A 23,436-nucleotide genomic window follows, 5' to 3' on the forward strand; every position below is an offset into this window, starting at 1 on the left:
TTCCAAAAAAGAAGAAAACCAGGCATAAACCTAAAAATCAGATACACCCAGAATCCCTTTCAATTCTGATCCATACACAAATATCACAATGGTTCTAGAAATTAATGTTCGATTCTCTTGGCCTGCATTTTTTTCACTTCATATCATAGCCATATCCTATTTTTAAAGAAATCTTCACATATAATAGAAAGCACTGCATAAAATGGATTACAAAGTAGCTACCGGGGAAATCGTGTCATAAAATGATACTGAAATATTGTTTTCCAGCCTAGCTTCTAATACTATAGCAGTTTTCCAATCTACTCAACAACAAGCCCACCAGTGTGTGCATTCTCATTTACTCTTTATTGCTAAAGAGCTCTACTTCACTCACAATCACTCCATAGCAAGTGGCAATTTTCTCAGATTCAAGTTGGAGTGCTTTCTGCAAGGAAAAGTGCCAATATTTGTTACTTATGTGACAATGTGTCATAAATGCCAAGTTTGATTTTTTGATATGGAATTGCTAAGTAAAGTATATGACTCATTGTTCTTTCTTCTCTAGAATGAACTTCCAGATACACGACAGAAGGCTGACTGCAAGCTAGGAAGGAAGGAAGGAAGGAAGGAAGGAAGGAAGGAAGGAAAGAAAGAAAGAAAGAAAGAAAGAAAGAAAGAAAGAAAGAAAGAAAGAAATTGAAGAGAAAGAGGAAAAGAAAGAGAAAAAGAGAAAGAGGGAGGGAGGAAGAAATGCAAGAAAAAGGAAAAGGAAAGGAAAAAGAAATATACTCTGGCTAAAAGATTTCCAAACTCGTTACATTCATTCATAGGGTTTCTCCTCAGTATGAGTTGCCTGATGCCTAATAAGTTTAGAACTATTAATGAAAGCTTTCCCACACTGATTACACGTAAAGGGCTTTTCTCCAGTATGAGTTCTTTGATGTACAATGAGTCGAGCACTCAAGCTGAATGTTTTTCCACACTGATTACATTCATAGGGTTTCTCCCCAGTATGAGTTCTTTGATGTTGAGTAAGGCATGAACTCTGCCTGAAGGACTTCCCACACTGATTGCATTCATAGGGCTTTTCTCCAGTATGAGTTCTCTGATGTACAACAAGAACGTAACTCTGACTAAAAGACTTCCCACACTGATTACATTCGTAGGGTTTTTCTCCAGTATGAGTTCTCTGATGCATGACAAGGTGAGAGCTGCGGTTGAAAGATTTTCCACACTCATTACATTCATAGGGTTTCTCCCCAGTGTGAGTTCTCTGATGTGCAACAAGCTGAGAGCTCCAGCTGAAGGATTTCCCACACTGATTACATTCAAAGGGTTTTTCCCCTGTGTGAGTTCTCTGATGGGCAACAAGTTTGTAACTCTGACTAAAGGACTTTCCACACTGATTGCATTCATAGGGTTTCTCGCCCGTATGAATTCTCTGATGTGCAATAAGTTTATAACTCTGGATGAACGACTTCCCACACTGACTGCATTCATAGGGCTTCTCTCCAGTGTGAGTTCTTTGATGTGCAATAAGTTTGTAGCTCTGCCTGAAGGACTTTCCACATTGATTGCATTCATAAGGCTTCTCTCCAGTATGAGTTCTCTGATGCACAACAAGAACATAGCTCTGGCTGAAAGACTTCCCACACTGATTACATCTGTAAGGTTTCTCTCCAGTATGAGTTCTCTGGTGGGAAACAAGGTGAGAGCTCCGGCTAAAGGATTTCCCACACTCGTTACATTCATAAGGTTTCTCCCCTGTATGAGTTCTCTGATGTGCAACAAGATGAGAGCTCCAGCTGAAGGATTTCCCACACTGATTACATTCAAAGGGTTTCTCTTCAGAATTTCTCATGTTTTGAGCAATGGATGAACTCTGGGAGGTTTTACTACAGTTATATTGACTCTCTTCAACAGGGATTCTCTGTTGTTCATTATGGGATATACCGTGGTTCAAGACTTGCCCACGTTCCTCAAAGTCAAAGGATCTTCCTCTGGCATGTATTTTCTCATGTATATTTAAGGGTACATCATTGCTAAAAGATTGAATACTGTCACTAAATCCATAGGATTTAGCCTCTGTTTGAGTTCTTGTAAACTGAATAAGGTGAATGTTCTGGTGGGGGTTTCCACATTCATTACTGTCACAGAGTTTCTCACTGTCATGAATCACCTGATGACTGTTAACAATAGGATTATAATGCAATTTTTTTACATGTGAGGCATGTTTATGAAAATGGTTTCTTATGGATATCATCTGGGGTGAAAGAAGACTGGGATTCAGACCACTCTTCTCCTCAAGTTCAGCATTTTTACAGACTCTCTCATAAGTAATAGCTTTCCTGTGAGTAAAGGCCATTTCCTTCAAAAGTCTCTCTTGTTTTTCCTGTTGCTTCTCCAACTGGTCCTTACAATCCCGAACTTCTTCACATGAAGCTAACCAAGGATCATCTCTTGTCAACCTTTCTAGCTTCACTCCGTGGAATGGTTCGTCATCAAAAATGTTCTGCTTTGATGTTGATTCTCTTCTTCCAAGTGCAGTTGCCAAGTCTAGAAGAGAGCAAAATAAAACATCCTAGCCAAACAATGTTAGAGTTGGAATATTGGGAAAAAGCTGACAAGAAAGTATGCAAAATATAGGTGGATTTGTTTTCAGCTATGGACCTATAGCCTGGATTAAGACAAGAGAAGGGTGGGAAGAAGCAGCAAGCAAAGAACCACCACAGCCCATTGAGAACTACCAGTAGCCCAATAAAACTACTGGGGCGCCTAGGTGGCCCAGTTGGTTAAGCGTCTGACTTTGGCTCAGGTCATAATCACACAGTTCATGAGTTTGAGCCCTGCATCGGGCTCTGTGCAGACAGTTTGGAGTCTGGGGCCTGCTTCAGATTCTATGCCTCCTCTCTCCACCCTTCTGCCTGTGCTATGTCTCAAACATAAATAAACATTAAAAAAAAAACCAAAAAACTATTTAATCCCAGTGTTGCTGAATAAAAAATATTTTAAATGCCAAATACCTCCATATTCCAAAGTAAGATCACCCATATAGAACCTACAAAATAACAAACAATTGTGCAAACCTTAGCAAAAAAACAGAGTCCTTTCTACCCTCTTTAGTGCTAGACACATGCTCACTGAAGTACAGGATAGTATCTGTGCTGCTGGAGGCACGAAACGTGCTCGAATAGTCTGTGTCAGTAGGACATGGGCAAACTACTTTGTGAATCAGGAAAAAGAGTGAGAGCACTGTTATCCCAGGTTCCCCAAATGCTTTAGAAGCAATTATTACGGCCTGATGGATTCCTGGGGTTCCAAGTGAGAGAGAATGGAGATCAGCCCGGAAGCAGAAGCCCGTGTGGTTACTAGGTGAAGCAACAGAGAGTACCTCTGGAAAAAGTGGCAACGTACACAGTCTAATAGGAGTGGGAAATGGAGACACATGTGGCATGCCCGATGGGGATTTTTGAAACAAATCTTCAATATATGTACTGACTCCTAAGTGTCGGTTTCTCACCTGGATATGTATGTTAGGAAATGTTTGTATTCATCTCCTGGCTCCCATGAGGAGACCGCATCTGGTTTGAAAAGCAGATGGGGAACTAAACAGGCTTTGGGGTGTCTGGGGCTGGGGACAAAAGAAAATCACTGCAGAATTTGGTCCCAGTCTTTGGCCTTTAGGAACCATGAAGACTGAACAAGCTCAAACCTGAGAAGCTGTACCTTTGCTACCCTATGCATTAAAATTGAATCTTCACTGGGGAATAAAAAGCACAAACACAGTCTATGTGTGGTCAAAATCATTCTGGCCTCCGAACTCCATAGTTCTCAATCAATGGAAATCATTTCAATACACAAACTTCATTAAAGGGGACTGTGTTCTTACCCCAAGAGACCAGGTCCCTGTGGTTCTCTAGGATCACATCTCTGTCCAGGGTCCTCTGAACAGGGTTCAAAGTGCCTTCTTCCTTCTGAGTGAAGTCCACAGTCACAATTTTGAAGTTCTCTCCTTCCTAAAACAGGACACACATTCCTGCTCAGCTGGGCATCACTTCCTTCCAATGTTCATAAAGGAGGAAAAGACTGACAAAGGGAAGAAGGAAAACTTGATGGCCTGGAAATTGTCCTGAGGCTGTCAGTGTCCAAAGGATTCTAGTCAAGGTGTACAGGTGCCTTTTAGGGAAACCCCTTTGGGTTTTGGATGCTGGATCTGTTGATACAACCCCAAAGAGGAACAACGGATAAAAACAGATATAAATTGTTTTCTCTCTTGTTCACCTTGAACAAAATGCTCATTCTGATTTTTGCACTGGTGAATATAGAATTGCCAGTAACGAATTCTCTCCAAATTCCCCAAATGGAACAAAACAGAGTCAGCATACTTTTTCTGTCAAAGGTGAGAGAGTAAACATTTTAGGCTTTGTAAGCCATACAGTCTTTATCACAACCACTCAGCCCTCCTCCAGCAAGAAAGCAGGCACAAAAAATATATAAACAAATGGGCGTGACCGTATTATAATAAAGTTTTACTTACAAACGCAGGCGGTGGGCCAGATTCGGAAGAAATGGGTTTTCTCATCTATTAAGAGCACAGGTCTGCATTTTAAAAATATATATCTAATCTGACCATCTGCCTTCTAAGCTGAGTTTATCCCATTTTTTTAAAGTTTATTTATTTATTTTGGGGGGGGGGGATGGGCAGAGAGAGAAGGACAGAGAGAACCTCAAGCTGTGCACTGTCAGCACGGAGCCTGAAGCAGGGCTGGATCCCACGACCCTGGGATCATGACCTGAGCCAAAATCAAGAGTCAGACTCTTGACTGACTGACCCACCCACGTGCCCCATCCCACTTCTATTTATTAGGCTTAATCATTCCCAACTCATAGGGTTGTTCAGTAAATTAACTGTGACGATATATGAAAAGCTATTGGCAGTTTCCCGAACAAAAAAGAAAACGGCTGGAAAATTATTAAGGTTATCAGGTTTGAGAACTCTAAAAAAATTAAGTGACAGCCAATGTGACTGTTACCCTGAGCTCTCAGTCCTCCGACGACAGTTCTATTTTGTCCACACTCAGAGCTGCAACGTAGAGCCTTTAAGAGACAGACGCGCTGTGGTTACTGACATGGAGAGGGGGGCTTGGACTGCCTCCTCTAAGCAAGAAAGGACCCGTTTCCAAGCCTACTGGGCAGGAATTTTGATCCAATAAAGTGCTGAGGGTGATCTGTATTTAGCCAAAGGCAGCAAAACCCAGGGAAGTGGAACGCCACTTGCCGCTAAAGGACTTTCTAGATAGACCTGGTATCCTTAAGCTGTGTTCGTGAACAGGACACACGGTCCCCGGAAGCCCGTGAAACTCCACGCAAAATGCTGCCGCACCTGCATTTTTCTAAGTCAGGACCTGTAAGTTTCACCAAAATCTCAGAGGGGTTCATAATTAACCCAAAACGGCGTTCAGAAATATCATTCGCACACCGCCACCCGTGTTGAACGTGGCTCTCTAGGTACTGGTTTCCAAGCTCCAATCCACACTTCCTTTTTATAAACACTCCCCTTCACTCTTCAATGTAGGTCCCTTTAATATCAAGCTTGTTCACATGTCAAATAAACAATGCCGGATTAGATTAGCACCGCTACCCCCACTCCAGCCCCGGCTATGTGTTCCGAAGGTCCCACGGGTTTCTCTCCTAAGACTCCCCACACCGTTGAGTCTGCTCATTTGTGCAACGGCCATCTACGTCACTAGGCTGCAATCCGTGAGGGCAGGGGCAGGGTATTGATAGTTTGCAAAGCGGCTCAGCATATTGGTGTACCGTAGACAAGAAACACATACTGGGCAAATGATTTCAATAAGTGAATCTGTAGTCTCAACAGACTTCACCATCGATCAAAATAATCTGACTTTGGGGCCAAATTCTGGTTTAGGTTCTCTCTCACACCTGGATCTCATCAGGCCTATTGCACACCCATTTGAATTTTTTTTTCTTAACGTTCATTTATTTCTGAGAGAGAGAGACACAGAGCACGAGTGGGGCAGGGGCTGAGAGTGAGGGAGACCCAGAATCCGAAGCAGGCCCCAGGCTCTGAGCTGTCAGCACAGAGCCCGACGCGGGGCTCGAACTCACGAACCGTGAGATCGTGACCTGAGCCGGAGTAAAACGCTCAACCAACTAAGTCAAGTGGGTATCCCTTATCACACACCCATTTGAAAAGCTTTTCGATGTGTGGGTACTGGCTTTATCCCCACTTATTCTGTCCTTCCTCTCACCTGCCCCAAACCTCCCACTCCTCAAAATTCCTTCCCGAGCCCTTCAACCGTGCCCCTGGGACCTCTACTTCTGTAGTAACGAAATCCTACAGCTTCAACATCGTTACCAAACATTCCCTCTACATCCCTGTGTTAATGGAAACCTACACTTACCCCGTCCCCCGCAAAGACCCCTCCTCTGCAAACCTCACAGGCTCCGGTTCGCTCAGCATCAAAGGGGGAGGGTGCGTGTCCTCTCAGCTACACTGAAACTCACGCCATTTACCTTACTTCTTGGACCTTTGTCCTACCAACCCCTTGAACACCAAGCCCCACCCACCGAAGACTTACAATACCTGGGATTTACCCTCTACTTCAAGAACTTGTATGGTCTCAGCCTGCCCTGTCTCTAGCATCCGGTTGTAGAGGTCCCTGACAATCATATGAAACTGAGTGACGTCAACGACGCACTTCCCGGGCGGCATCAGGCTGTGAACTATTCTCACAAGGCCCCTGTGAGAAAATAGCAGCAGCGGCACCATTTTTACAGACGAAGAGCTAGAAGGATAGAGAAACGAACACGTACGCTTGAAGTCGGAGGCTGGGATGCAGCCTCAACTCTGCCTAACACGTGCCCTCAGGCATCGATGCCTCGCGCTGGCCCAACTCCCGGCCCTGAGAATCGCTCTTCGGCACCCCACTCTCAGCGTGAGCCCCCAGACCTTGAGATCCCCAGATCCCTTGAGACACTTGAGAGGAATCCCCCTCTCAAGTCACAACCATGGAACGGCCCACCTCTGATTACAACACTCCGCATAATCTCTCCCTCTCTCTTCTCGTGCTTTGACAGTCTGGGGCCCTTCCTCGATTCGAGTATCCCCTATTACTGTCTGCTGGTCTATATTCTTTTCCTTTCCATTCGGTGCCCCTGTTATCTTTTCCATCGTAATTATTCAGTGTAGAGTCCAGGGGGCATTCCTTTTAATCTTTCTACTGGATACGTTCAAAAATCCCCCTTCAAATAGTATCTTGCCTTATGGGACTTTCGCTGAAGGTACCCTGGCTGCAAAAATGAATCTGAATGTCAACGTATGACCAATGGAAAGAAGGTTCCGGAATGCCACTGGGAAAGAGAACTCACAAAAGCAGCTGGATGGGACACTATTAATGGTCTCTACCTCATAATGATCCTTTCAGACTGGCCAGCAACCCTGTTATACCTCCTGGAGCTGCCTGTCTCTCATAATACAACACTACTGTTTTCAGCCTTCTCCACTCACGTCAGGCACCTACCTCTCCATTCCAAGTGCCGCCCTCAGGCCCCACCGATAACGACCAGATTGCTCACAGAGAAAAACCCAAGCCTTCGAAGAATTCCCTCAGCCCCATTCTTCCTGAACGGGTCCTTCCTCCTCTGTAGAGCCGACAAGTTCACACACGCCCTGAATGAATTTCTCTGGTGCTAATCAGGGACTCTGCTTTTTAGTTTGTATCTCCTCCCTCTCTTGATTAACTTATTTTCTCCACTTAATCCTTCCCTGAAACCACGTAAACAGAGTCAAATCTTTTTAATCCTTTAAAGAAAAAAAGGTGACATCAAACTGGACTGTTTCTGGTAGATCCAGAAATGAAGGGAGAGGGGCCCCTGGGGGGCTCAGTCGATTAAGCGTCTGACTTTGGCTCAGGTCACGATCTCGAGGTTTGTGAGTCTGAGTCCCGCATCGGGCTCTGTGCTGACAGCTCGGAGCCTGGAACCTGCTTCGGATTCTGTGTCTCCCTCTCTCTCTGCCCTTCCCCTGCTCTGTCTCTCTCTCTCTCAAAAATAAACATTTAAAAAATCTTTTCTAAATAAAAATAATAAAAAAAGAGCCCCTCCGCCTCAAACTTGTAGCTATCACTCTCTGCAATCTTTTACATGATAGCTAACCAAGTTTTCGTAAACGATGCCCACTTGCATACCTGTTTCCTCCCTTTCTGCTCACCTCCCGGGTCACTTCAGCCTGGCCCCTGCCCCCCAGCGGACATGCACATTTCTACATTTCCCAGGGTAAAGAGGGCCAACTCACCGGGGATGGAAGGGCCAATGACCCGGCATCTTCTTTCTCAACCTTGACGATACTCTCTGGAGGAAGGAGAGAGTCCTGAGCAGGAAACAGACGAGAAAAAGGAAAATAACCAGGAAACTAAGTCATGGCTCGAAACCGCCACAGCGAGGAGGCTAGAATTCGACAAACCGCCTGTGTTCACACATCCCACCTACAAAACGTCTGCTCCCTCCCGTTGGGAAGCTCGAGAGAGAGAGTGAGAGACAGGGGACAGCTGGAGGGGCAATGCGACACCAGACACGGGCTTGAGATCTCTGTCGGTCTTCCAGGCCAGCCCAGCTACCAGCGCAATGGAGCTGAGTGATTCCAGGCACCGTGTGCGAGAAAAGAACTGTTCAACCAGGTGGTCGGAACTCCTGGATCGCAGAGTTGTAAGCAAATAAAACAGACTACAGTGCGACCAAAGAATCATAAAGATTCCAAAATTAACTTCAGAAAATGTTTGGCAAAAAGTGCCACCAACAAAGGCACCATCAGTAAGAATCTATACTATTAAGATTTGTTCTAGGGGTGCCTGGGTGGCTCAGTCGGTTAAGCATCTGACTCTTGATCTCAGGGTTGTGAGTTCAAGCCCCACGGTGGGCTCTACGCTGGGCGTGAAACCTACTTTAAAAAAAGTATTTTGGGGGCGGGGGGCACATGGGTGGCTCAGTCAGTTAAGCATCTGACTTTGGCTCAGGTCACGATCTCACAGTCTGTGAGTTCAAGCCCCACGTCGGGCCCTGTGCTGACAGCTCAGAGCCCGGAGCCTGCTTCGGATTCTGTGTCTCCCTCCCTCTCGGCCCCACCCCTGCTCATGCTCTGGTTTGTTCTCTCTCTCTCTCTCTCCCCAAAATAAATAAACATTAAAAAAGTTTTTTGACTTTTTTTATTAAGCCCTATTCTAGATCAGTAAGAAAAAGGGACCTTCAACACTACAAGGGACAAAGGAAAATGCGCGTGCAACTCAACTATGAAGAAATAAAATGGCCAGTAAATATACAAAAATATGCTCACCTCTTTTTTTTTTTTTTTTTATTTAAACATTTTTTTTTTAACGTTTATTTATTTTTGAGACAGAGAGAGACAGAGCATGAACGGGGGAGGGTCAGAGAGAGGGAGACACAGAATCCGAAACAGGCTCCAGGCTCTGAGCTGTCAGCACAGAGCCCGACGCGGGGCTCGAACTCACGGACCGCGAGATCGTGACCTGAGCCGAAGTCGGCCGCTCAACCGACTGAGCCACCCAGGCGCCCCAGATGCTCACCTCTTTAAATCAGAGAAGATCAAGTCTCTATTTCTATAACTACCTATCTCTATATATTAGAGGCTATAAATTCACACTGATGCCCCTCATTACAATTCAGGAACACATGTGATTCTAGCCTTCCTGCTTTCCATTTTTGTACCTTCTCTGGCTCCCATTATCCATACCTCTATATCTGCTTGTTTGCTCAGACCGCTGTATGGAACCAAAATCCTGACCACACAGGGCATTTCTTCTGCCTGTTGTAAGGACTCCCACCCCGGTGGCCCACTAGTCAAGAGTGTCATATACCATCGGTGGGAGTTTAAGTTGCTAGAACATTCCTGCAGCACTGCACCCATATGCCCGTGCTCTCTCTCCCTGCCTCCCCTCCTCCCCCTCTCTCCTTCCCTCCTCTAAGTGCTGGAGCCACATCCATGTAAAGAAGGCCCCATGAGAACGCTCGGCTGCTAAGTCGCCTGCACAAGTACCCAGGACAAACACCAGGATGGTTAGGCTGCCTTACAACGGCTGCGTGGGCATTACTGAAGAGCTCCAGGGGCCAAGGAACAAAAACAAACAAGCCACACTCACAAAGCCAAAATGACAACGGCCCACGGGAGTCACAAGTTTTGACGCATGCAGCATGGAAACGTGGCTGCAGAGAGAAACCGCCTTCCTAATGGGCGGCAACGCACGGGGAGGCTCGAACCCACGAACCGTGAGATCATGACCTGAGCCGAAGTCGGACGCTCAACCGACTGAGCCACCCAGGCGCCCCTGTGATGTTTTTGAATAGATGTGTACACTGTGAAATGAGTGCCACGATCAAGCTGATTAACACATCCAGCGTCTCGCACTTATGGGTTTTTTTTGTTTTGTTTTGGATAACACTTAAGATCCACTCTGAATGTTGAGGATGACGGGATAGGTAAGGCTCTGCCACCCTCTTGGCAGGGTTTTGGTCTCAGCCGCTGAAGGCAGGCAGGATCTTCCCTGGCCCGGCCGCTTCCAACGCGTAAGTCGTTGAAATCTCCCAGGTGATGGCCAACGGGGTGGCCCGCGGGACTCACGTACCGAGACTTGGGCTCCCTTGATTGCTCTCTCTGCCAAGGCTCTCACGGACATCCGTCAGGCCCAACAGCTCTTGTGTGTCTTCTGATCATGATTAAAATGTACTAAAGGAAGGGCGCCTGGGGGAGCCCTCGGCTCAGGTCATGATCTCATGGTCCCTGAGTTCCAGCCCCGCGTCGGGCTCTGTGCTGACAGCTCAGAGCCTGGAGCCTGCTTCGGATTCTGTCTCCCTCTCTCTCTCTGTTCCACCCCTGTTCACGCTCTGTCTCTCTCTCTCTCTCAAAAATAAGTAAACGTTAAAAAAAAAATTGTTTTTAATTTACTAAAGGACATTCAGAGTTGAGAAGTGTGCTAGCCAGCGTCCAACATGGCCCTCGATGACCCTGACCTCCAGGAATTCACACCCTGTGCAGCCCTTGCACACGGTACCAGGGTGGGTCTGCATGACCGAGGAGTCACAGAAGTGACGGTGTGTCCCTTCTGAGATGACATAAGACACACCGTGGCTTCCACCTTGGTTGTGTGCAATTAAGTGCTCTCCCTCTGCCCTCCCTTTCTTAGATCCTTTGCTCCACGAGAAACCAGCTGCTGTGTTGTGTGCGGCCCTGGAGAGAGGTCTGTGTAGCGGGGAACTGAGGCCTCTCGTCGATGGCCACGGGAGCGAGCGAGCTGGCAAGGGGGTCCTCCTACCCAGTCAAGCCTTCACATCAGCCTGGGCCCACAATTTACTGCAACCCTGTCGGAGACCCTGAGCACCAGAAACATCCAGACCAGCTGCCCCCGGATCGCTGACCCCAGAGACTATGTGCGGTAATAAACGCTGGTTGTTGTTCTAAGCTGCGAAGTTTTGGGGTATGACGTCACGGATGGCTAACACAAGAAGGAAGATGGTTTTGCTTCTCCTAGGCAGCCTTGGAATATACAAGAAGCGTATTTCCGTCTGCGAGAACTAGGTCATCTTTGTCCCTAGCACCTCACGCGGGGCCTTCCGCTGGTTGGGCAATCAATAAATATGTGATGAAAGTGAAAATTATAATGAGCAGCTTGCTACTTCCGTTGTATGTTATAGAAGAAAAGAGCGAAAGGGCCATTAAGATTCTCAGAAAAACACCCAAAGTCGCTAGCTCCGAGTAGAACACCAGTGGTCACAATCAAAGCACGCTTTACCTGTAGTTTTGATAACGTGTGAATGTATGTATATAAATTTAAATGCATAACTCCCTCTAAAACTCTTGCCCATGGGTACACCTGACCCTTAAGCAACACCAGTTTGAACTGCACAGGTCCACAAACATGTTGATCTTTTTAATAAACACAGCACAGTACCGTAAATGCGCTTTCTCTCCCTTATGATTTTCTTAATAACATTTTCTTTAACCTATTCTATTTTATTGTAAGAATACAGTGCACAGGGGCGCCTGGGTGGCTCAGTCGGTCGAGCGTCCGACTTTGGCTCATGTCATGATCTCGCCATTCACGAGTTCGAGCCCCGCGTCAGGCTCTGTGCTGACAGCCCAGAGCCCGGAGCCTGCTTTGGATTCTTTGTCTCCCATTCTCTCTCCGCCCCTCCCCCGCTTACGCTCTGTCTCTGCCTCTCAAAAATGAATAAACGTTGGGAATGCAAGCTGGTGCAGCCACTCCAGTTTTTTGGAGGTTCCTCAAAAAATTAAAAATAGAACTACCCTACGACCCAGCAATTGCACGACTAGGCATTTATCCACAGGATACAGGTGTGCTGTTTCGAAGGGACACATGCACCCCCATGTGTATAGCAGCACTATCGACAATAGCCAAAGTATGGAAAAAGCCCAAATGTCCATCGATGGATGAATGGATAAAGATGTGGTATATATATACAATGGAGTGTTACCCGGCAATCAAAAAGAATGAAATCTTGCCGTTTACAACTACGTGGATGGAACTCGAGGGTATCCTGCTAAGCAAAATCAGTCAGAGAAAGACAAATATCATGACTTTACTCATATGAGGACTTTAAGAGACAGAACAGATGAACATAAGGGAAGGGAAGCAAAAAGAATTTAAAACAGGGAGGGGGACAAAACATAAGAGACTCTTAAATATGGAGAACAGAGGATTACTGGAAGGGGTGTGGGAGGGGGGATGGGCTAAATGGGGAAGGGGCACTAAAGAACCTACTCCCGCAATCATTGTTGCACTAGATGCTAACTAACTTGGATGTAAATTTAAAAAAACAAAAAATGAAATTAAAAAAAAAAAGAAAATGCACAAAGATAAAAAGAGAGAAAGAAAAAAACAGACTCTTAACTATAGAGAACAGACAGTTACCAGAGGGGATGTGAGTGGGGGGATGGGTAAAATAGGTGATGGGAGTTAAAGAGTATATTTATTCAGATGAGCACTGAGTAATGTATAAAATTATTGAATCATTATATTGTACACCTGAAACTAATATAACACTCTACGTTAGCTATACTGGAATTAATAAATGAAATAAAAATTGAAAAAAAAAATGAATAAACGTTAAAAAAAATTAAAAAAAAAAAAAGAATACCGTGCAGGGGCGCCTGGGTGGCTCAGTCGGTTGAGCGTCCGACTTCGGCTTAGGTCATGATCTCACAGTTTGTGGGTTCGAGCCCCACGTGGGGCTCTGTGCTGACAGCTCAGAGCCTGGAGCCTGCTTCGGATTCTGTGTCTCTTTCTCTCTCTTCCCCTCCCCCACTTGTGCTCTGTCTCTCTCTGTCTCTCAAAAATAAATAAATGTAAAAAACAAATTGTTTTTTAAAGAATACAGTGCACATAATACATATACAAAATATGCATTGACTGTTGATGTTGTCAGGCTTCTGATCAACAGCAGGCTATTAGCAGTTAAGTTTGTTTTGTTTTTTGTAAGTTTTATTTCTTTATTTTGAGAGAGAGAGAGAGAAACCCAAGCAGGCTCCGCACTGTCAGTGTGGAACCCAACACAGGACTCGATCTCTCGAACCGTGAGATCATGACCTGAGCCAAGATCAAGGGTCAGACGCTTAACTGACTGAGCCCCCCACCCCCCACCCCGCGCCCCAGCAGTTAAGTTTGGGGAAGTCAAACTTAACTATGGATTCTCGACTCTGCAGGGGGTTGGTGTTCCTAAACCCTGCATCGTTCGAGGTCAACTGTACAGGGAACCAGATCCAAAGACATTTACAGCAGTGCTATTCGTAACAGCAAAACATGGAACATTAAATATCTATGAACAGTAAACCCGTAAGTTCTGGGGCATGGGGTGGAAATCTGGGCACCAGATGTGCAAACTGGTATCAGACTGTCACTGCTCCCGGGCCCTCACAGTGGACAGAAATAGGAAAACACATGTGTATGTCCCTCTCCACACACACACACACACACACACACACACACACACACACCATTGAGACATCCATACGTCTCCACGTACTTCTACACCTACATATACTGAAAACCCCGAGTCACGTCGCTACCTACAACTCCCACCGATCACTAAGGTTTACTCCAGTGTGCTCTCTCTTACCACATCTGATTGTGAGAACACTGGCTCCCATGAGCCTTATTAGGCTTACTCATCTGATCAGCGCCCCCGTGGGTAACTAATCTCCCATTTCCACAGCCGCTCCTTCTCCCGCACGGACACTCCTTGGCCCTCCTGGACTCTGACACGGGGGCTCTCTCGACCCTCCTTGGGCTCAGACTCTGCAGGTGGCCTCATCCCACTTGGACTTGGACTCCATGTAGATGCCCTTGACTTCCTGCCTTTGCTCTGATACCCCACCCTGGGCTCCCCCCTCCCCCCCCCCACCCATGCACAGAGAACCTCAATCTTCTCAGGCTGTGACACACCACACTGGGATGTGTCCCCAACCCCAACATGGACACACTTCTCACCCTGCCTTGGCTGACACCCCATCCATGCTGGACCACCCTTGGCATGGATGCCCTCACTGCACTCGGGTTGTCCACACTGAGGCAACCCCTCTACGGAGGCCCTTCTCACCTGCCCTGGGCCTGTCACTGCAAATATCTTCCTCCCCCAGATGGACACGTACCTCACCCCACTTGGGCTCTGATTCTCCGTGCCACCTTTTTCACCCTGTCTGGTCACGATGTCCCCACACGTGGACACCCTCCTCACCCCAATCAGGCTGTGACACCTCACAGGAGGGAGCCCTCCCTCCCTCCACCACAGACGTCTACCCAGCTCTGTCCCATCTCATGGCTTCAGGAATGAACCATTTAGGAAGGGGGAGGTGAAATTCTCATTTAACACTTTTAAAGAAATTAAATGTTTTCGAAGAACATTTACTGTAGGAAAATGTTTTCGATCGTTGATTTCCTAACTTTAAAATTAGCTGCACAAAAGTAGAAAAATATAGGTAAGTAAATGAATACATAAGGTCCCTCGGAGTGTAACTGACACTCTCTGTTAACTGACGTGTTTATAACCTTCTAACACATTTCCTATAATACACACTGTATCTTTTTTAAAAAAGACAATCATTTCTAAATGCCATTTACTGAACACAGATCCCACATATCTTTGTATGTTGGGACGCGTGTATCGTCCCATCAATGGCCACAGTATATTCCGTTTCACGGCTTTACGTAACTTTAATGCTCCCCTTGCATGGCCACTTCTCACACATTCTTCCCAATTTTTCATTCTCAAGCAAACGGTGCGCTGCTGGCCAAGGGGGAACGAATCAGTACTCTAAAGGCCTTTGATATCAGGATGCCAAATTCCTCCCAGAAAGAGTTCTCTGGGTTCAAATAGCGAGGAGGTGGGGGCGCCCAGGTGGCTCAGTTGCTTAAGCGTCCGATTTCAGCTCAGGCTGTGATCTCACGGTTGGTGGGTTCGAGCCCCGCGTCGGGCTCTGTGCTGGCAGCTCGGAGCCTGGAGCCCGCTTCGGATCCTGGGTCTCCCTCTCTCTCTGCCCCTCCTCCCCCTCGTTCGCGCTCCATCTCCGTCTCTCTCTCTCTCAAAAATGAATTAAAATTAAAAAAAAAAAGAAAAATTTTTTTTAAATAGGGAGTAAATGCAGGGAGCCTCCAAGAAGGTATAGAGGATAAGGTCAGGGGAGATCAAGAGCTCCCAGGACACCGCAAAGGGAACGAGGACAGCCTCTGGAGCCTAGAGGGTCGGGCTGTGGGGCCTGGGTGCGAGCAAGCTGTGGGTCTCCTGGAGGAAGGGGAAGTCCCACTCACCTGCGCACCGGTCTTCAGGGGCCCTGGGGGCTTCTCATCCCGGTCTTCCATGCTCTCCTTCAGGCACAGGCAGGGGCCTGAGGGCCTGAGCTGCAATGGTGCAAGAGCCCTGAGCAGAGCATCCTTGCGCAGGTCCCCTCCCTCCGCCCAGCCCCGCCCCCCCAGGATTAGCCTCCGCTGCCAGGACGCATTCCCCACGACAAGCGCGCCTCTAAAGGTTTCTGCCTGAAAAGCTGCGCACGCCTCTCCCAGGCCAAGACTCTGCAGCTCCAACCTGATTCCTCCGCTATCACAGGCCTCCGGACCTCCTGCCTGTAAGGCCCCAACACGGCCTCCTGCCCACCACCAACATCTGCAGTTACAAATCGGTCCCTCCCTGCCCCACTGGGTTTCTGGGAGCCTCACAGATGCCCAGCACATCGAGGACCGCCTAGTGAGCACTCCCTCCCCCGAGACGTGAATCTGCAGCCCTAAACCAGCAGCATCTCTTCCTGGAGCAAGGAGTAGGGCTTCTGGGATTGATGACCCGGAACCACACTCCCAACTAAATGTCCCACCCCTCCCAGAATCCTCCCCTTCCTTAACTAGGCCTGACCCTCCAGCAACCTGTCGTGCCCTGCCTCCCACTTTCTGCTCAAATAGCCAAGCACAGGCGCAGAGCTGGGCTGCACCTAGGACTCGGTGCCTCCACCGTTCTGGGTCCATTGGCTGCTACCAGAATAGCGCCTGCCCGATTCCCAGCCCCAAACCCTCCTGAGCCCCGAACGGGTAGCTCAGACTTGGTCCCTCCATCAACGTGGGTACCCTCGGCCTGAATCAGCAACAGAGCCAGGCCTGGGAGCTTCCTGACAAACACCAGCTCGTGCCAACCCCTCCGAGGCCCAGAATGTGGACTTCAGCCGTCTTTCTGCCAACTCGATTGTTTCTGGGTGTGAGACTAGAACAGCCCCCCTGGCAAATCCCACCCCCACACGCCATCTCGCCAACCCTACCCCCCATCTCTCCCTCTTACCCACACCCTTGACCCCCAGGATTCTCACTCAGTGTAATGCGGGTTCACCATGCAGCCATATCCTGAACTTGCCCACATACCGTCTCCTCCACTAACATCCACAGGCCCCTGCTTGAGCCACACCTGCCCAGATTCCTGTCCGAGTATCTTCCCGGTCACCTGCAGCCTAGGGAGATCCTGTCCTCCCGCCAACCTGGGCACCACCACGGGTGACTGGGGCGCCATCTGCACAAAGACCCCAGCACCCTCTAATACCCACCTCCAGGCTCCCGTTTCCCGTCCAAATACCCACGTGTATGCGCAGGGGGCCATGGCGCAGCCCTAATCCTCTGCAGCCGGGAATCTGCAGCTGCTTCCTCCACCCGCCTGGGCATCCTCAGGCAATACCAGGGTCCTAGGACTGCCCATGCCTCCCAGTTCTGCCCAAGACCAGAGGCTGCGGCTCCAGCAGCGACTGGGCGGGGCCGCGCACCTAGGTTCCCTCCTCCTGCTGGCATCCCCGCGGATACACACGGAATCCACATCCCGGACCTGGGCCCTCCCCCAGCCTGTGGGTTTGTGCAATCCCTGCTCCTGAAAGGAGAAGACGCATCTCGCACTCTGCACCTCAATACCCGGGCTACCTCAAGCACCCACAAGCCTCTGTGAGGATCTTAGGGGCACCTGCGCCACGGCCTGCTTGCCACCAAAACATCAGAACACCCAAACCGTCGCTTGAGCAAAGAATTCCAGAGTCCGCCCCAGGACCTGGGCGCTCACCAGTCCGGAGGGTTCTCCAGCTCATGACAGAGCAGCTCCCATGGGAAGCAAGCCTTTTGGCTTCCTCCAGCCCAAATGTGGATCCCTAGATGCCACAGAGTACAGCCCCTTCCAGGTCCAAATCTACAGCCCAGACTCTGTCCCTCTACCAATCTGGGCATTCTCGTGCCCGCAAGTGGAGTTGCCCCCAAGCAAAGGCCCTGGGGCTGTCTACTTCCCAAACGTGCCGGCAGCATCCGGGGTCCTTCCCCAATAGCTGTCAATTTCACCGCCGCTGTTGCAGCTCTGACCCTCCCAGACTCCACTTCTGTACCTCCCACCCAAAGTCTGCACCCAACTTGAACGTCCTAAGGCCCTGCACTACCCTACGGGGGTCCCAGGACCACCAGTCCAAATTCCTGCTTCCCAATCAACACGCCCAGCCTGAGCAGGGAGCGCCCTGCCTAGAAACTGCCTCCAGGCCCTGGCTCCTCTTGCAACCTAGGAATCTGTAGTCCAACAGGGATTCTCAGAGAGTTCGCTCAGGTAGCACTGGTTCTTCTGGGGCAAGAATCTGCAACTCAAACCTGGTCTCTCCACTACCGGGGGCGCCCCAGGTCCCCAAGCCAACTGCCCAGAACCTCACCTCCCACGTCCTGCTTCCTATTCAAACGCCTGCTGAAAATGCAGGAATAGGGGCAGAGCCCCTCTCCTCCAAATCTGAAATCGAGTACTCTCTCAACGCAGTCTTCAGTCCTCAGATCCTGCACTAAACCAGCCTAGCACTGGAGGAGGGGAAGCGGGGTTCTCAGGATCGCCCCACATCCCCGCATATGGCCTTGTCTTCACCAACCTGGGCGTTTTCAGCCTTGGGACAAGAGCACCACCCTATCAAGCACTCGCGCACTCCCGAATCTGCAGCTGCACCAGGATCCCCACCTACTTCGGGACCCCGCAGAAGCGCCGCACGCTCAGGTCCTAGGTCGCCCACCTACACCCCCAAACCCACCTTCCCGCCTACACCCTGCGCATGCGCGCACGGGACCTCCAGCGCTGCCCCGCCCCTCACCGACCTGGGCGTCCACGGGCTCGCGGCCCAGGACCGGCCTGTCCCAGCTTCAGGGCCCGGCACGGCTCTGCAGCGGGACGGAGTCGGGTTAAGCAGCCCCCTGCGCCGATTCTGCAACACGACAGACTCGGGTTCAGTTAGTTCGGCCCCCTCCCCTACTCGGCATCCGCAGGGCCACTCGGCTGACCTCCGAGCCCAGGTGCGTGGCGACAGCAGGCATCCGCGCGCGCGGGACAATGGCTGCGTTTCTGGCCAAACCCGGAAGTGCGTTTGGGCTCGGCGAGCCGGGACTACAATTCCCAGAAGCCCCAGCGGCACGGGCGGCGCTTAGGCGGGGCTCCAGCTCCACCCGGAGGCGAGCGTGGGGATTACCGCGAGCCGTGTCAGGTTGGGGAATCCGCGGGGGGCGGCGACTGTCTGTGTCCCCGTTTCTGCGCGGCGCCGAGACGGGGAGCGGGACCCGCACGGCCAGGTCACGGCTGCGATACGTGGGCAGTGGCCGACTTGGGAAAAGCTGGCCTGGGACCGGCTGGACGCCCAGGAGCGGCCGTGAAAACGGAATCCCCATGAAACCCCGCCTGGGACGTCCCCTCCTGGGACGGCTGCCTAGTCAGATGCTTGGTGCGCACCGTCTCTTCTTGGTCCTCAAGCCCAAAGATGGTGGCTACAAACCCGTTCGTTACACAGTCCGGGGAGCTCCTGGCGAGTCCTTCAAGAATCTGATATGTTGATATGTTCTTGTAGTTCATTCTAGTAAAACAGCAAGAGTCCTTTTGGTTTTTAAATGGAGGTCTTTCCCTGCCTGTGAGACTTTAAGGATCGTACTCTCCCCCTCCTGATCTGTTTTGGCCTTCATCTTCTGGCCATTTTTCTCTCTCAGCTCCAGCCACGCTGGCCTTTCCATCTTCACCAGCAGCTCTGGCAGGCTCCCACCCCAGGACTTTTGCATACGCTGTTCATGCTGGCTGGCAGGCTCTTCCTTTGCCCATTCCACTGGATTCTTGCCATCTGGTCTTTAGGCAGATGTCACCTCCTCAAGAAGCATCCCCCCACCAACCATTGTAAACTTACAAACCCTTCACTCCCCCACGCACTCCCTGCCTCCCTTCTCATCATTTTTCTGTAGAGAACGCTGGAGTCCATCTCCAGCAGGTCCAGGGGTTCCCGAAGGATGAACGGCGTCGGCGAAAAAGCGAAAATAAAACAAGACTAAAATAAAAAACTAACATAAAAACAAAAAAAAAATAAAAATGGACACAGACAACAACAGTGTGTTGAACTGGCCGATTTATTGTAGCAAACGTGGCATTATATTTGCTGGTGATCTCCTTGTAGCATACGTCATCTACGTTTTCTGGCATTACCCAATTCTCAATTGTTCGTTTGTGTCATCACCCAATAAGGAATACCATGATTGTTTTCTCATAACGTCCCCTCCTGCCCTTTGCTTATTAATTTCTTTCATTGTTTTTGTTATGTATCTATGCTTATCTATAAAGTATTTGCTTTGGTGCTTTCATGAAAGGTCATTTATCTCTCAACACCTCAAGTGGAACAGTTACAGGGACATGACCTCTTGGTTGTTTCCCTGAACCATTCGTGGTTTTGAAGAACAAAAGTGTTCCCCTCGGTCCGAGGTGCCAGGAGGGGGCCAAGAGGGCCTTCGAAACCCACGCCTTATACATTCTCAGAGAGGCAATGCACCTAGGAACCAATGAACCATTCTGTCCCTTAACCGACTAGGTTCAATCATCATCTGGAATGCCTCCTGGGGGCCAGGTGGGCCCAGGGGTCAGGGTGACCTGAGTCCATAGATACACTCCTTAGTTACCGGAGTGGGGCTTTCGGATCCATACATCTCTCCTTTACAGGCCCTCTTTGCTGGCAAATGCATGAGGCTATCCTTCCTGTAAGTAGAGAATCTCCACAGGGGGTGGCAAGGGCTAAACGTAAGGCCGCACAATTTCTTGGAGCCTTATCTTCTTCCCTAATGGTTCTTTTCCCAGGGGGCCTGCCGAGGGCAATTCCCCAACGGACAATACCCCAGGTACTTTAATAAGGCCAAATTACCTAAAAGCGGGAGGACAAGAAGCTTCACTGTTGGGCTGCCCTGCAGTCACCAATCCGTCCACAGCCCGGGCCTTGCCACTCAGGCTGGGATAGCTCGGCTTCCAGCAAGAGAATTTTATATATATATATATATTTTTTCATATATATATATTTTTCATATATGTATATGAATATATATTTTTCATATATATGAATATATATTCATATATATGAATATATTTTTTCATATATATGAATATATTTTCATATATATATACACTATATATATATATATATATATATATATATATATATATATATGGTACGTATTTATTTGGTCGGTTATCTGCTTTCACCACTGGCCTGTCAACTCCGTAAGGGAAAGGATTTGTATCTACTTTGATTAGTGCTGTAGCTCCAGCATCCTAAGGTACCTGCAATATAATAGATGCTCAATAAATATTTATTTTGAATAAATAAAGGCTCCTGGCCCTTTGTTAAGTGCCTTAACATCTCATTAACTGCCTGTGGAAAACAGTGATGTTTATTCCCACCCCACCAGGAAGGAAGCTGATAGTTGGAGCCCTGCTGCGTGACAATATGGCATTTAAAATGGTTTTTTTAATTATTAGTATTGTTGTCAAAGTACTCCTGTAGTTTTCTTCACATAACTTCTAACCTTTAACAAATTATTCCTATTTGAAATGTAATCTCTACCCCGCCCCCCGCTTAAATTCCTTATAATTCGTTATTGTGGTTGATTTTTTTTAAGACTTATGTTGGGGGCACCAGCATATTACTTAAATAAATAAACTTTGGGGGCGCCTGAGAGGCTCTGTTAAGGGTCTGACTCTTGATTTCAACTCAGGTCCTGATTTCATGGTTCATGAGGTAGAGCCCCATGTGAGCTCACGTGGAGCCTGCTTGGGATTCTCTCTGCCCCTCCCCTGTGCTCGCTCGCTCTCTCTCAAAATAAACATTTAAAATAAAAATAAAAACTTTTACAAAATTAAAAATAAATACTTATTTTGGATCTGGTTAGCCCACTGAAATGTCAGGAATTCTTACAGTATTTCATTTGATCCTCTTGGCTTTTCTGGTGAGACAATCAGCTAATAGATAATTAGTTCATCTCTTCCTTACTTCCTTAAAAGTATTTAAAATATTTTTTTTTCAGCGTTTATTGATTATTGAGAGACAGAGAAAGAGCGTGAGCATGGGAGGGGCAGAGAAAGGGGGAGACACAGACTCTGAAGCAGGCTCCAGGCTCTGAGCTGTCAGCACAGAGCCCGATGTGGGGCTCGAACTCACAAACTGCGAGATCACGACCTGAGCCGAAGTTGGATGTGCCCCACTTTAACTTCTTTTTTTTTTTTTTTTTTTAATTTTTTTTTTAATTTATTTTTTTTTTTATTTTTGGGACAGAGAGAGACAGAGCATGAACGGGGGAGGGGCAGAGAGAGAGGGAGGCACAGAATCGGAAACAGGCTCCAGGCTCCGAGCCATCAGCCCAGAGCCCGACGCGGGGCTCGAACTCACGGACCGCGAGATCGTGACCTGGCTGAAGTCGGACGCTTAACCGACTGCGCCACCCAGAGAGACGAGCTAAACGGGTCACAACCATTGGGTACAGAGAATGCAAAGTTACCATTATTAGCAGGTATCATTACAAACCACAAGACCCACGAGAACTAACGAAAAGAAATTAACCACAGGCAGAGGCTAGAAAGGCATCAAATATGAAAGAATAAACATTCACGCGCCATTCTGTGCCAGGCACTGCCATAAGGTCCTTATAAATGTTTCTCACTTAGTCCTCATTAGCAATTCTTACCAGGTTGGACGGTTTACTTCCATCTCACAGAAGATGAAGTTGAGGCCCAGAAATGTTAAGTAACTCACCCTGGATTGTGTTGTAAGGGCAGGGCTGGGATTGAGTCCAAGAAGTCTAATGCTAGAGTTCATGCTCTTAACTTTTACATTATATTGCCCTTGACCTTCATATCAACATCTTTCCTCTACACGAGCAATACTAAGTTTGCAAACAAGACAGAAAAGCTTATATTTATTCATCATACAAGCGAAACATAGGAAGCATAAGAAATCTTTAAAACCCTAATGACAGACGTGAAAAACACAGAACTGCCATGCTCCTGGCTGTGTTGTAAAGATGTCACACGTTGCGGGGGCGCCTGGGTGGCTCAGTCGGTTGAGCATCTGACTTCAGCTCAGGTCATTGATCTCTTGGCTCTTGAGTTTGAGCCCCGTGTCAGGCTCTGTGCCGACAGCTCAGAGCCTGGAGCCTGCTTCGGATTCTGTGTCTCCCTCTCCCTCTGCCCTTCCCTTGCTTGTGCTCTCTCTCTCTCTCAAAAATAAACATTAAAAAAATTTTTAAAAGATGTCAAATCTTGCATTATGATGTACAGATTCAGTACAAATATGGCAATCATAATGGGATGCTTTGACATTTAGCTTATCTGCCTTTTTTTCTGTATTTTTTTCAGTATTTTTTTTACCTTAAGATATTCACACATTAAAGCATTAGTGATATGTAATTTAAAACTGACTTTGTTTTTTGTTTGGTCTTTTTTTTCTTCTTCTTCTTTCATAATGAACAAGGGGGCAAGTTTTACTTCCAGGAGCTCCCGAATCCTGATGACCTAACCTGAATGTTACGGGGACTTCAGAATGGCTATTACTGAGGAACAGGAACTTGTTCTACGAAGATGCCCTTC

At 48.1% G+C, this 23,436-nt stretch overlaps 1 protein-coding gene across 5 annotated transcripts; it reads right to left on the reverse strand.

Annotated features, from left to right (window-relative positions):
• Positions 1-326: 326 nt before the first annotated feature.
• ZNF180 (zinc finger protein 180) lies at positions 327-18,928 on the reverse strand. 5 transcript variants are annotated; one of them, XM_053905450.1, is made up of 5 exons: positions 18,840-18,928; positions 15,834-15,923; positions 8,297-8,371; positions 3,869-3,995; positions 327-2,535 (listed from the first exon to the last, which is right to left on the reverse strand). In XM_053905450.1, the coding sequence occupies exons 1-5, from the start codon at positions 18,870-18,872 to the stop codon at positions 800-802; spliced, it is 2,061 nt and encodes a 686-aa protein (XP_053761425.1). In that variant the 5' UTR covers positions 18,873-18,928; the 3' UTR covers positions 327-799. The 5 variants fall into 5 exon arrangements, with proteins under 5 accessions (XP_053761425.1, XP_019289986.1, XP_053761426.1 ...); XM_019434441.2 differs by having other exon boundaries at positions 18,657-18,910; XM_053905451.1 differs by lacking the exon at positions 18,840-18,928 and adding an exon at positions 18,437-18,599.
• Between the last annotated feature and the right edge of the window lie 4,508 nt (positions 18,929-23,436).

Source organism: Panthera pardus, unplaced genomic scaffold (assembly GCF_024362965.1).
Source record: "Panthera pardus isolate Hobbes unplaced genomic scaffold, ASM2436296v1 HiC_scaffold_18, whole genome shotgun sequence".
NCBI classification, from domain to species: Eukaryota; Metazoa; Chordata; class Mammalia; order Carnivora; family Felidae; genus Panthera; species Panthera pardus.